Genomic DNA, 15,068 nt, shown 5'->3' on the forward strand with positions numbered 1-15,068 from the left:
GGCGCTTGCGCTTGCGCAGTCTATAAAGGCTTTGGACAGAGTGACGCTCCCAGCGTTATATTATAGATTTTGCCAATTCTCCCGGAGCATCCAGAAAGCTCCCAGAAAAAGCATAGACCTCCCAAAGTAGTTGGACATCTTCTTGATGCCATATAGTCCTCTTAAAACCTCCTGGTTAGCAGCGTTTCCTGAAGGTCTCCTGTGTGTGGTGCCAGGTTGTTTGATCATCAGACTAAAGTCTCATTCAGACGTCCATTTTTCACGTACGTGTCCTGTGGTTTCTACTGATAGAACAAAGACACATTATAGCCTATGAAGATGTTCACATTTCCGTCAACTCACTCATTCAAATTAATGATTCCGTGAAAAAAAAAACCCATACAGCCCACAAATGCCATTTGTGTGTCATCCAAGTACTGTCCATTTTTACTGTTTGATGGGTAGGAGAACTGGATGTCAGGCTGCTGGTAAAAAATTGACAAATTATCAAAAATTTCATTAAAATTAAATCCATTAATTTTTAGTCACAATCAGAAAAACTGGACTTCTGAGGCCTTAACCCAGCTGTCCAGACGGACGGTCAGCTGGTGGGAAACATGATGTTTTCCAGTGAAAAGAGCATAATTTTGCAAAAAAAATCAGCAGTGCGCTCTGGACTCTAAAAGCTCCCTCAAGAATTTGGCCAGGTGTATAAACCTCAGTGTACAGCGGTCTACACCCTAGGTGACTATTTCAATTTTTAAAGGGGTTGTCCACTATATCCCCTTTGGTTACATAAAGGGATTATCTGGTTTATTTCCTCTTTACATATTGTGGCTTTCCAGTAGTAAAGTTAAACATAGATGGTTTCATTTTAGGGACACCCCTTATTTCTGGACCTGTAATATTAATGCTCATTAGAGTCAATTTCTATTTGAAAACCAATAGAAGTCTCCAGGGACTCTGAAGTTACGATTCATAAGACTAATAGAATTGTGTGTAATATCAGTGACCGAGTAAATATACGAATGATCCTGCACAGTGCAGATTTGGAGGGTCATATTCAAAGCCGGTCACATTCATAAGATAGGATGGCATCGTATGAAATTCAGCCGATTAATCGCATGTTGGATCATTAGACAATGAGGCTTGGGGCGCTTTCACATTGCGTTTCGGCACACGTTCGGTGGCGCCATTGGGGCTTATGTCTGAACCCCCCGCAAAACGGAATTTGAACGTATGCGTTTACTGGAGGCGGGCACGTAGTAAACTGCATCTGAGGGTCCGCCTCTAGTAGGGTCCTCCTCCAATAGGGTCTGCCTCCAGTAGGCGTATATGTCTGTAAATTATGCACCATTATAATCTACGGCCCTGTCGTCACATTGGTTCAAATCCAGTTTTGTGGGGGTCCAGATGTAAGCCCTGATGTGACAATTGAATGGGTTCCGGAACGCACTGTGAAAGCACCCTTAGGTGGGCACCATGAAAAATAATGGAGTGCACAGGAAATGGTATATAAAAAAAAAAGATAAAGCAGATACACTCACAAAAATCCTGGTACATCCACAAATTAATTTTTTACGATCCCATCAAAGAACTTTGAACAACAAGGAAAAAACTCAATTCCATTTTAGCATATGATAAAGCTAAAACTGGAAATGAACTCCCATTTAATGTCCAAAACCATGGACTATTAAGCAAGCGAATCCCCACACTAATATAAAACATCAAATAAATATAACATGAGATAATTACAAAATAGATACTGTGTATAACTGTATATATGTGTGGAGTACAGTTAAAGATCATATAAAAGGAGGGGGGAACAAAGGTCCCAGGGTAATTTGGATCGTTCACACTAATGATCCAACCACCAATATGTCATTATTGTAATCGGGCAGATCAGAGAGATTGGTTTAAAAAAAAAAAAGTAAAACAATACAGCGGGGTTACACAAAGTGCCAGATGGTTGGCTGCATTTGGTAGTTTTTGGTGAAAACAGTTTAAAAAACCCCTGCAATTTCTTTCCAATTTTGAAGCAAAGTTTGGAAATCCTAAATACAAAGTCTACAGAATTGTGGTTGCAGCTCTGGAGAATAAGAGAGGATGTAACTAATCCTGTCGGGGCATAAACAATCCAAACCTAGCGCAAGAAATAGAGTCTCTGTCATGTTGGACGCTATTCACACTAGGGCATCTGACAGACAGCGGTAATTACACATTCGTCCACTATACGCTCAGTGGCGCCGGCTAGACTTTATCCAGGTTGTCCGGGGTTAATCTAGCTGGTAATCGGGTTGGAGGCTGGGTCACGCCCATGGCCTTTAAATAGTCATTCTGGACTTTGGACGTCGCCGATTATAGCTTGTGTCTTGTGCCTGGTGATCTCGGTCTGGAGTGGTGGTCTAGGAGAAGAAATATCGTATCTGGTGTTGTATTATCCTTTGTCATATTTCTCCTTCCTATATTTGTGTTTGTTTTGCCCTGTGCACATTATAGTGTTTTTCTGTGAGTCTGCAGCGTGGTGCATTTTTAGTTTTCCCTGTCTGAGCTTTCTGTAGGGGTTGGTGTGTGGTCTTATCACTGTGTGGCGGGTGGAGGTTTCAGCATAGGACTGAAACAGGAGTCAGGGTCAGGCCTGGCGGCCCAGACAAGCACACTATCAGTGTAAATTCTGGGAGAGGGACAGACAGGGTTTTCCCTAGTCTGAGGGATATTGCAGGGGCCCGGGTAATCAGCTGTAGTCTACCCAGTACCAGCGTGACAGTCTCACCCAAATATGTCCGTGCAATTGGTCAGACCACGCAGCCCCAACGCGCGTTTCGCGTGGTTCTTGCATTTAGAAGTATATCTGTAACAAACCTGCTTCCGCTAAAGAAAATAAGTTTTCTGCAACAACATAGACAGAGTTCTTTACTGTAAGAGCAGTGCGACTATGAAAGTCTCCGCAATGGGATGCTGTCCTGGTGAATTCATTAACCATATTCAAAAGGGGGCTTTCTTGGGTGTAATAACATTACAAGTTATTGTTGCAAAATTTTTGTAGAAGTCTAATTGATCCAGGGGTTTATTGTAATCGTCATGCCTAGAGACAGGATTGAAAGAATTTTTTTTTTTGCGATGGGGAACATTGACGGGCGGGGCTGCCTTCCTTTCGGTCAACATTGCGAGAAAATTGGATGAAATGGATAGACTTACACCTTTTTTTTCAGCCTTAGATACTGTTTTTCCAGTATGATGTGCTTATGGTACAAACTGTGATACATATTAATGTCTGTAACATTCTATTTGCTCTTTAGAAACCACACAGTGTATCACTATCTCAATGGGATACAAGAGTAATACCAATTAGGAAAGTATGAGGGCGAGCCAAGATGGTCACTGCTGCAGCTACAGCATTGCCAGAGGAAGAAATGTAAAATAGACACATCTCGCAGTGAACATTCACTATGTTAATTGCCTTAGTACCCTGCAAGGAAATATGAAGTGACTAAAAGAATAAGCGCATATTCACATGTTGCAGTCAAACTATGTGGGTTTTTTTTCTTTGATCGCATCACACTTTATCTATAATATGTTAATACAGCCTTATGTTGTATATAGTGCTGTAATTTGTTTCTGCATCCTGTCATATTCTCCAGGTTGCCAGCACTGCATGTAGGGGCGAAATAGGACCCCAGTAGATATTTAGAGATAACGTACAACTCTCGGTACTTGCATCTCTCCAGCCGTCATCACCAATATACACTCTCTTATTAATAGCAAAGCCATAACTGCTCCAAGGTTTGGCCTGCCAGTATAAAGAGGTGGGCAGGATTTGCATTGATAGGACCCTGTCAGCTTGGATGCTGCTGCATCGTTTCGGGGATGCATCGTTAAGACCTTTGATGAAAGATTTTAGCACCAAAAAGGACAGCAGGGTTAAGGCTATATTCATATATCCAGCAGTCATCCATTAGAAAGGATCCAGCAGAAATTCGCTGAAAAAAAAAAATGATGTGTAGACACAACTTTTTTGCCCGACTTAGTCACATTGCAGTTGTTTGGGGTTAGAAACTAGGCAATTGTCCAGGGCCTCCACTATGTTAGGAGCCCCCAGTGTTTTTATTCCAAGGTTAAAACTGCTTAAGGACCTTGGGTTACATCGCGGTTATGTAACTATGTCACCAAAGCACCTGTAACTGCAGGAGTCTAATGGAACCAGGCTTGTATGTACCATATGTGTGTATAAATGTGTCAATATCCCCCATCCTCTGGAACTCCACGCCTCAACACGTCCGATTATCCACCACCCTCGGCTCCTTCAGATGAAACCTGAAAACCCATCTCTTCAGGAAAGCCTACAGCCTGCAACAACCATTCTGCTGCCTCACCACCACCTGAGCTGCTGCCTCACCACAACCAGAGCTGCCGCACCCTCGACCTTCTGTCTCTTCCCCATTATCCCGTAGAATGTAAAGGCCCCGTCTCACTAAGCGATTTACCAACGATCACGACCAGCGATACGACCTGGCCGTGATCGTTGGTAAGTCGCTGTGTGGTCGCTGGGGAGCTGTCACACAGACCGCTCTCCCCAGCGACCAACGATCAGGGGAACGACTTCGGCATCGTTGAAACTGTCATCAACGATGCCGAAGTCCCCCTGCAGCACCCGGTAACCAGGGTAAACATCGGGTTACTAAGCGCAGGGCCGCGCTTAGTAACCCGATGTTTACCCTGGTTACCAAAAAAAACAAACAGTACATACTCGCCTTTCGGTGTCCAGGTCCCTTGCCGTCTGCTTCCTGCCCTGACTGAGCCGCCGTACACTGAGAGCGCAGCGGTGACGTCACTGCTGTGCTCTCACTTCTCACTGTACGGCCGGCAGTCAGTGAGAGCAGGAAGCAGACGGCAAGGGACCTGACGGACATCAGAAGGCGAGTATGTACTGTTTGTTTTTTTTTACATTTACGCTGGTAACCAGGGTAAACATCGGGTTACTAAGCGCGGCCCTGCGCTTAGTAACCCGATGTTTACCCTGGTTACCAGTGAAGACATCGCTGGATCGGTGTCACACACACCGATTCAGCAATGTCAGCGGGGCCTCAACGACCAAAAAAAGGTCCAGGCCATTCCGACACGACCAGCGATCTCGCAGCAGGGGCCTGATCGCTGGTACGTGTCACACATAGCGAGATCGCTATGGAGGTCGCTGTTGCGTCACAAAACTTGTGACTCAGCAGCGATCTCGCTAGCGATCTCGCTATGTGAGACGGGGCCTTAAGTCTGCAAGGACAGGGTCCTCTCCCCTCTGTACCAGTCTGTCATTGTAAATTCGTTTACCGTAAATGATATCTATAACTCTGTATGCAACCCCTTTCTCATGTACAGCACCATGGAATTAATGGTGCTATATAAATAAATAATAATAATAAGTATGTGAAGTGTGTGCATGCATGTGTTTGTGCAGTGTGTGTTTATATAAACATGTGTATGTGTATGATACGATATATTGACTTTTTTTGCTTAACGGTAAATGCAGATTTTTCTTCGTAGAAAAAAAATAAGCCGTAACCCATCTTTCGGAGCAAACAATAATATAGGAACCAGTCTTATTTTTGGGGAAACACAGTATATACTAATGTACCCATTTATACCGTAGTATTATTCATACTTTCCCCGAATTCCCTTAGAAGAAAGAATCCCGTCTCGCAGACTCCTGCAAGACTTGTCAATTTCCAAAAGTTGGCAAATATGTTTTATGCAGAACCGTACAATGACAATGAATGACAATGATTAAATATTGCCATTTTTCTATTTTCACAACATAGCCATATTTTTTTTACAGAAGACACAGCCATGGATGTCTGAGTTTTAGTGAGCTTTTTAGAAATCGTCAGCAATCATTTTGGCTGCAAAATAGTCTTTGGAAATCCTTAATCTAAAGCTGTTACTCAGCTGTTTTCCAGGAAGCTCAGTTACTGATTAATTAAACTTGTCCGATAATAAAAAACAGATATAGTTCAAGAAGCATGACACATAAGTGACAAATGACGAATGTTAGTTAATTGCCAATTATCAATTAATTACAATATATTCTAGCAATTATGTAAGACGGATTAATGTGTTTGTGACATAATAACAGTGAAAGAGATTAAAGGTTTAGATTACACCCTGGGTCGCCTTCACTGTGTACACAAGCACTTTGGCTCACATAGGCTACGTTCACATTTGCGTTGTGCGCCGCAGCGTCGGCGCCGCAGCGCACAACGCAAACGAAAACGCGGCAAAACGCACGCTAAAACGCTGCGTTTTGCGCCGCATGCGTCCTTTTTGGCCGAAAGTTGGACGCAAAAAAAATGCAACTTGAAGCGTTTCTTGCGTCCAACGCTTGCGGCCATGCGGCGCAAAACGCAGCACAACGCATGTCCATGCGCCCCCATGTTAAATATAGGGGCGCATGACGCATGCGGCGCCGCTGCGGCGCCCGACGCTGCGGCGCTGACCGCAAATGTGAACGTAGCCTTATATGGGCCAGATAATTTAGAAGTGGGGCTAAACTGCAGTACCAGGCACGGCCACAGCCATATGTGCAGCACTGTTCCTGTTTACACAATGACTGACATGTCAGTGCTCTATGCCTAGCGATGCAGTACCATGATTTAGCTCTGACCTCTTCCTAATCACCATCAAATATTGATAGTCTACCCTAAGAATAGACCATTTAATATTTACATTTGAGAAAGTCCCTTTAAAAGGGGTCATCCTATGCAAACATAGGTCATGCACAGAATATGGCGAACTGTAAGTGTAAATCTATGGGTTAGCAGAGGGGACTCTTAGTAAGATTCTATGGGTTAATTAAGCCAAACAAGCCCTTCAAATCCCTAAAAATGTCTATATAGCCTGAAGATTTAATAATAATGATGATGATGATTATTATTTTTATTATATACTAGCTTTGTACAATAGATGTTTTAATATAAATATACATTTTGTATCATCAGAGAATTACTTATTGTTTAAATCAGTGTTGTTTTTTTGTGTTAACTCTATTATTTTTCATTTTTTTAGCATTACTTTTTTTCCACAGTAATATATTATCAAGTTAGAAATCTTGCAATTTTCATATTGGCCACTATAGGGCAATGCTAGACTCATACTTCCTGTTCTTTGCAGAAGACTCATTATCATCAGAGTCAGAATCATATTGACAGGTAATTCCTTGATACACAGTTGATAACACAAGATCCACCAATCACAATGAGAGATATCATATCTCACCTCCTCCCCCTCCCTTCACGATGCCCTTTGTACATGCTCATTAGATGCTTCAATGCAAAAGATAAGGTCTATGGCTGCTAATATGGATTTGCTGAAAGAACAGGAAGTAGGAGTGTAGAATATTCCCAATATCCAGTGCGAAAATAGCAAACTTTCTATATTTTTTTTAATACAGATCGTGATATGAGAAATATAAAAAAAAAAGTAAAGCTTAAAAAAAAAAATAAATTCACATATAAACCTGATTTAAAGGGAATCTTTCAGTAAGTGTGCCCCCCCTTAATTTAAATTTATATGTGCCCAGCATGCTCAAATTGAACAAATTGTATCTTTTATAGTTTCATTATTTTGCCTGAATCTTGATAAATCCCTTTTTTGTTAGGGTATGGAAAAGTGCTATGGGTGGGAAAATGCACTTAGTGAAACTCTGCATCCTCGGTTATTTATATTATTGGCACCTCCCTCTGTCTATTGCATGGGGGTCAAACTTACTAATAGATTCCCTTTAAGCAGTAATTTTCTGATTGCACATTCCCTTTAAATATGAATAGAATAGTATTATATTAAAAGAAAACGACAGGCATACGTCCAGCTTCCTCCAGATAATGAGACAAAACTAAATGATTTAATGGATCATCCAGTTAATCGTATTTGGGGATATCCAGAAAAAAAAATCCATTATGGATTTTGCCACAAATTCTGTATCATATCCATTGCAATTGACTTGCTGTGGATCCAAAATGTCAAAATGACTTTGTATGTAGAATGGATGAAATTTATTAAAGGGGTTGTCCAGGCTTGAGGCTGAAGTCACACTGCGCGCTGTCAGGATTTTCCAGTGCTGGCGCCAAGTGCGGGCAGTCATATGACCCCAGGTATGCAATTTATAATCACATAGCCACCTGCAAACTAGACGTGCAATAGAATACAAGTGAATTGAAAAAGTCTAGTCGGAATGTGGCTGAGAGTGTACAAATCACATACTTGTGGCGCTGGAGGGTGCTGACAGTGTGCAGTGCGTGCACTATGAGGATTCACAAGTCTGGAGTCACATAGAGCAACTGCACGCACGAGTCCCACTCTAAACCCAAAAATGAAATCACCTTATCGTTTATAGTGCATAAATGCTGACGCCTTTGAATAATATAATATATTTTACTACTATATTTTTGCAACCACAAATTTTAGGAAGCCGTATAATGGAAACCTTGACACAATTCTCACTGACATTTCTCCACATCAGTGCCTTTATATATTACTAGATGGTGGCCCGATTCTAACACATCGGGTATTCTAGAATATGTATGTGTAGTGTATAGCACAGCCCACGCAGTACATTGCGCAGCCCACGCAGTACATTGCACAGCCCACGCAGTACATTGCACAGCCCACGCAGTACATTGCGCAGCCCACGCAGTACATTGCGCAGCCCACACAGTACATTGCGCAGCCCACGCAGTACATTGCGCAGCCCACGCAGTACATTGCGCAGCCCACGTAGTACATTGCGCAGCCCACGTAGTACATTGCGCAGCCCACGTAGTACATTGCGCAGCCCACGTAGTACATTGCGCAGCCCACGTAGTACATTGCGCAGCCCCTTTAGTATATTGCGCAGCCCACGTAGTATATTGCGCAGCCCACGTAGTATGTTGCGCAGCCCACGTAGTATATTGCCCAGCCCACGTTGTATATTGCCCAGCCACATAGTATATTGCGCAGCCCACTTAGTATATTGCGCAGCCCACGTAGTATATTGCGCAGCCCATGTAGTATATTGCCCAGCCTACGTTGTATATTGCGCAGCCCACGCATTATACTGCGCAGCCCACATAGTATATTGCGCAGCCCATGTAGTATTTTGCGCAGGCCACGTTGCATATTGCGCAGCCCACGTATATAGCAATGTGGGAATGATATCACTGTTAAAAAAAAAAAGAATTAAAATAAAAAATAGTTATATACTCACCTTACATTGGCGCATGGATCCAGGAAGCGGTTACCGACGTTTGGGATCCACCGAAGCTCCGCTAAGCCGCTGGCGCCGCCGCCATCTTCCTTTCCCAGGATGTATTGCGAAATTACCCAGAACACTTAGCGGTCTTGCGAGACTGCTAAGTCTTCTGGGTAATTTCGCAATACATCGCCGGGAACGGAAGATGGCGGCCGGCGCCAGCGGCGCGACGAACTACGGAGGGTGAGTATAGCAGTTTTTTTGTTTTTTTTTATTATTTTTAACATTACATTTTTTTACTATTGATGCCGCATCAGCAGCCTCAATAGTAAAAAATTGGGGACACACAGGGTTAATAGCGGCGGTTACGGAGTGCGTTACCCGCGGCATAACGCGCTCCATTACCGCCGGCATTAACCCTGTGTGAGCGGTGAGCGGACAGCGTATGCGGGCGCCGGGCACTGAGTGCGGGGAGTAAGGAGCGGCCATTTTCTTCCGGACTGTGCGAGTCGCTGATTGGTCGTGGGCGTTTTGCCACGACCAATCAGCGACTTGGATTCCATGACAGACAAAGGCTGCGACCAATGAATATCCGTGACAGACAGAAGGACAGACAGAAAGACGGAAGTGACCCTTAGACAATTATATAGTAGATTAACTGGCGGCAAAAAACCCTAAATCTGCATATACCCTATTGACTTCTATGGGAGACCATTGTGAGCATGCTCTGTGAGGAGGGCAGAGATCGATGTACAGTATGGAGAAAGAAAGTGGACTCAATGTTATCTGGCTCCATACTTATGTTACCTTCCATTGAGATCTGCCCCACTGATCAGAAAGGGATGACATCGCCCAATGTGCACACCACAGACTGGAAAGTGTCAGCCCTTTTTTTTCACATTAATTTTCCCACTAAAGATCCCCTTTAAGACATCCATGTTTAAAGTAAAGAAATAAATCAACCTGACACAATATAACAAACTGTGCATAAATAATATATAAATAAAAGACATAAATTCATAAATAACACATGGAACATCAGCCTCACTAAATAAGATGTATAAACTCACAATAAAGCCACGTTCCCACGTTCAGTATTCGGTCAGTATTTTACATCAGTATTTGTAAGCCAAAACCAGGAGTGGGTGATAAATACAGAAGTGGTGACGGGTTTCTATTATACTTTCCCTCTAATTTTCCACTCCTGGTTTTGGCTTATAAATACTGAGGTAAAATACTGACCAAATACTGAACGTGTGAACGTGGCCGAAAGGAAGAAGGGCGGTGTTTGCTTTGGGAGAGTTTCCCCTTCTATTGCATGCTAACACTGCAGTGCCTGTGGAGAGGGGTAGCTCATTGGGAAAGGTGATGGGGCCATCATAAACTAAAAGGCTACTGCAGACTAAAGAACAAGCACTGTGTAACTACTACAGCCTTATATATATGGGTGTATGTGGGTCAACCACAACCATAACAGAAAAATAACAAATAAATGACACTATTGCAGGTTGTTCAGCATTTTTTAGACTTGGGTCGGCTCACTGCTCTGGCTCTGTATCTCAGGGGCAGAAATACCTGGGTCAGCTTATTGCTCTGTATCTCTGGGGTGGAAATACATGGCTCAGCTTACTGGTCTTGCTCTGTATCTCAGGAACGGACATACTTGGGGCAGCTTACTGCTTTTGGTCCATATCTGGGTCAACTAATTGCTCTGGCTCTGGTTCACAGGGGTGGACATACCTGGGTTAGCTTACTGCTCTGGCTCAGGATCTCAGTCGCGGACACACCTGGGTTAGCTTACTGCTCTGGCTCAGTATCTCAGGGGCAGACACACCTGGGTTAGCTTACTGCTCTGGCTCAGTATCTCAGGGGCAGACGCACCTGGCTTAGCTTACTGCTCTGGCTCAGTATCTCAGGGGCAGACACACTTGGCTTAGCTTACTGCTCTGGCTCAGTATCTCAGGGGCAGACACACCTGGGTTAGCTTACTGCTCTGGCTCAGTATCTCAGGGGCAGACGCACCTGGCTTAGCTTACTGCTCTGGCTCTGTATCTCAGGGGCGGACATACCTGGGTTAGCTTACTGCTCTGGCTCTGTATCTCAGGGGTGGACACACCTGACTTAGCTTACTGCACTGGCTCAGTATCTCGGGGCAGACATACCTGGGGTAGCTTACTACTCTGGCTCAGTATCTCAGGGGCAGACACACCTGGGTTAGCTTACTGTTCTGGCTCTGTATCTCAGGGGCGGACATACCTGGCTTAGCTTACTACTCTGGCTCAGTATCTCAGGGGCGGACACATCTGGGTTAGCTTACTGCTCTGGCTCAGTATCTCAGGGGTGGACATACCTGGCTTAGCTTACTGCTCTGGCTCTTTATCTCAGGGGCGGACATACCTGGCTTAGCTTACTGCTCTGGCTCTGCATCTCAGGGGTGGACACACCTGGCTTAGCTTACTGCTCTGGCTCTGTATCTCAGGGGCGGACACACCTGACTTAGCTTACTACTCTGGCTCAGTATCTCAGGGGCGGACATACCTGGCTTAGCTTACTACTCTGGCTCTGTATCTCAGGGGCGGACACACCTGACTTAGCTTACTACTCTGGCTCAGTATCTCAGGGGCGGACATACCTGGCTTAGCTTACTACTCTGGCTCTGTATCTCAGGGGTGGACACACCTGGCTTAGCTTACTGCTCTGGCTCTGTATCTCAGGGGCGGACACACCTGACTTAGCTTACTACTCTGGATCAGTATCTCAGGGGCGGACATACCTGGCTTAGCTTACTACTCTGGCTCTGTATCTCAGGGGTGGACACACCTGGCTTAGCTTACTACTCTTGCTCTGTATCTCAGGGGTGGACACACCTGGCTTAGCTTACTACTCTGGCTCAGTATCTCCGGGGCGGACACACCTGACTTAGCTTACTGCTCTGGCTCTGTATCTCAGGTGCAGACACACCTGGCTTAGCTTACTGTTCTGGCTCTGTATCTCAGGGGCGGATACACCTGGGTTAGCTTACTGCTCTGGCTCTGTATTTCAGGGGCGGACATACCTGGGTTATCTTACTGCTCTGGCTCTGTATCTCAGGGGCGGACATACCTGGGTTAGCTTACTGCTCTGGCTCAGTATCTCAGGGGTGGACACATCTGGGTTAACTTACTGCTCTGGCTCTGTATCTCAGGGGTGGACACACCTGGCTTAGCTTACTGCTCTGGCTCTGTATCTCAGGGGTGGACACACCTGGCTTAGCTTACTGCTCTGGCTCTGTATCTCAGGGGTGGACACACCTGGCTTAGCTTACTGCTCTGGCTCTGTATCTCAGGGGCGGACACACCTGACTTAGCTTACTGCTCTGGCTCTGTATCTCAGGGGCGGACACACCTGGCTTAGCTTACTACTCTGGCTCTGTATCTCAGGGGTGGACACACCTGGCTTAGCTTACTACTCTGGCTCAGTATCTCCGGGGCGGACATACCTGGCTTAGCTTACTGCTCTGGCTCTGTATCTCAGGTACAGACACACCTGGCTTAGCTTACTTTTCTGGCTCTGTATCTCAGGGGCGGATACACCTGGGTTAGCTTACTGCTCTGGCTCTGTATTTCAGGGGCGGACATACCTGGGTTATCTTACTGCTCTGGCTCTGTATCTCAGGGGCGGACACACCTGACTTAGCTTACTGCTCTGGCTCTGTATCTCAGGTACAGACACACCTGGCTTAGCTTACTTTTCTGGCTCTGTATCTCAGGGGCGGATACACCTGGGTTAGCTTACTGCTCTGGCTCTGTATTTCAGGGGTGGACATACCTGGGTTATCTTACTGCTCTGGCTCTGTATCTCAGGGGCGGACATACCTGGGTTAGCTTACTGCTCTGGCTCAGTATCTCAGGGGTGGACACATCTGGGTTAACTTACTGCTCTGGCTCTGTATCTCAGGGGTGGACACACCTGGCTTAGCTTACTGCTCTGGCTCTGTATCTCAGGGGCGGACATACCTGGCTTAGGGTATGTGTCCACGTTCAGGATTGCATCAGGATTTGGTCAGGATTTTCCATCAATATTTGTAAGCCAAAACCAGGAGTGGAACAATTAGAGGAAAAGTATAATAGAAACACATGCACCAATTCTGCATTTATCACCCACTTCTGGTTTTGGCTTACAAATACTGACGTAAAATCCTGACCAAATCCTGATGCAATCCTGAACGTGGACACATACCCTGAGCTTACTACTCTGGCTCTGCATATCAGGGGTGGACACACCTGGATTAGCTTACTGCTCTGGCTCTGCATCTCAGGAGCGGACACCCCTGGCTTAGCTTACTACTCTGGCTCTGTATCTCATGGGCGGACATACCATTACATAGGTGCAATCAGGAGCCCAATAGGTTAGTGGGCCCACTACCATCTTAAAAGTGGTTTCATACTAGCAATCAGATTGCATGCAAGGGTGTGAACTAATAAACTTTGTAGGTCAGAATTACTGGTGTATTATTAGATAGAAAACATTAAGTGCTTTATGATGAGTTATGGAATAAGAAAGGGCCCAAATCCAGTTCTTCCACAAGGGCCCACCACTATCTGTGTCTGCCCCTGCTGTGCCTAAATACCCTGGGTAAGGCAGAATGGTCTGTGTGACCTCTTTTCCTCCCAGGACCCACTATTACATATGCTGCAAATAATTAAGGTAACATTTTAATAAACTGAATGGAAACAATTTGTAATTGTATCAAACTAGTTGTAAATGTTCCTGATTAACCCAAGTGCATGGCCTGAAGGACCGGCTTTGAAGTACCATTGTCAGTACAGAAAGGCTAATGAAAAACTCTTGGAAAGCAGAGTCCTCTGTAATTAAATTGCAATGAGTTTCAGAAGATGCACTCAAGTTATCTAAGGAGAGGTTAGTAAAAGGATGGCTCTGCAGGGTGAGAGCATAGTGCCCCCCACCCTAACTGCAGGGGACCACCAAGGAGGTACCTTATGGATGAAAGTCAGAGATCTTACCCAGCTTGCCATCAATGACAGTGAGGGCAATCTGATCCATTAACACCAATGTGAAGTCCAGCTCCTGTTCGGTGCAGCGCTGCTTCAGTGCTTCCAGGATGTGCATCTGAGGATAGTCCTCCAGGATATTCCTGTCTGTCAGGAGCCACAGCTGAGAGCACATGGTGGAGGCAGCCAGGGCCAGCCAAAGACAAAAAGCAAGAATGTGTGCAGAGAATAAAGCAAGGTCAGCAGTGCCTTCCTCCAGCAGCAGCAGCAGCAGCAGCAGCAGCAGGGCCTGTGTGCAAGCAGCTAAGTGCAGGCATAAGAGGAGCCCAGGGTGCAGCAGCCATGCACCACCTATACACCAGCAGAGGGGGGCTGTGGGAGCCACACTCCACCATGCAAGATGCAGTGGGCAAACCCCTTGATGCAATCAATATGGGCGGACCCTGAGCACATCCATGGCAGAGCCCACCCTGCAGGCACTTTCCTGGCTGCCTCTGATCTGCCTGCTCTTTCTATGTGTCACTGCTTATTTGCACTTCATGGATCACGTCCCCACAGTAAAGAGCAGCGGGATCACCGGGCGCAGGATCCAGTTACCTGCAGCTCCCGAGGACTCTCAGGGAAAGGTTCCAGCGCTGCTGAGCGCATGGAAGGCGCTGGCCAATCAGCGGGCGGGATTCGGTCTTGAGACCGGGGAGCCGACCAATCAGAGCGCTCGGATGCGAGTGACTCGCTCGCTGGGTAGCAGGAGTGACCCCTTACGTGCTGGCAGGGATTGGGGCAGGGTGCTGCGCCCGCAATGCGCCGTGTCCTGGCGCTGACAGATCGCCCTCTCTAGTCTCTACAATTATTATTGGGTGCACTGACAGTGGCAGCACAGG

The 15,068-nt window shown here is 45.6% G+C and overlaps 1 protein-coding gene across 1 annotated transcript in view; it reads right to left on the reverse strand.

The window, feature by feature from the left end:
• The window catches only part of RIMKLA (ribosomal modification protein rimK like family member A), a 48,933-nt gene extending 34,128 nt beyond the window's left edge, over positions 1–14,805 (reverse strand). Inside the window, exon 1 of the mRNA XM_077257475.1 lies at positions 14,200–14,805. Within this exon, the coding sequence (XP_077113590.1) occupies positions 14,200–14,362 (163 nt within the window). The 5' untranslated portion in view covers positions 14,363–14,805. The remainder of the gene's footprint in view (positions 1–14,199) is intronic.
• Positions 14,806–15,068: the final 263 nt, after the last annotated feature.

Source organism: Ranitomeya variabilis, chromosome 4 (genome assembly GCF_051348905.1).
Source record: "Ranitomeya variabilis isolate aRanVar5 chromosome 4, aRanVar5.hap1, whole genome shotgun sequence".
Taxonomy (NCBI): domain Eukaryota; kingdom Metazoa; phylum Chordata; class Amphibia; order Anura; family Dendrobatidae; genus Ranitomeya; species Ranitomeya variabilis.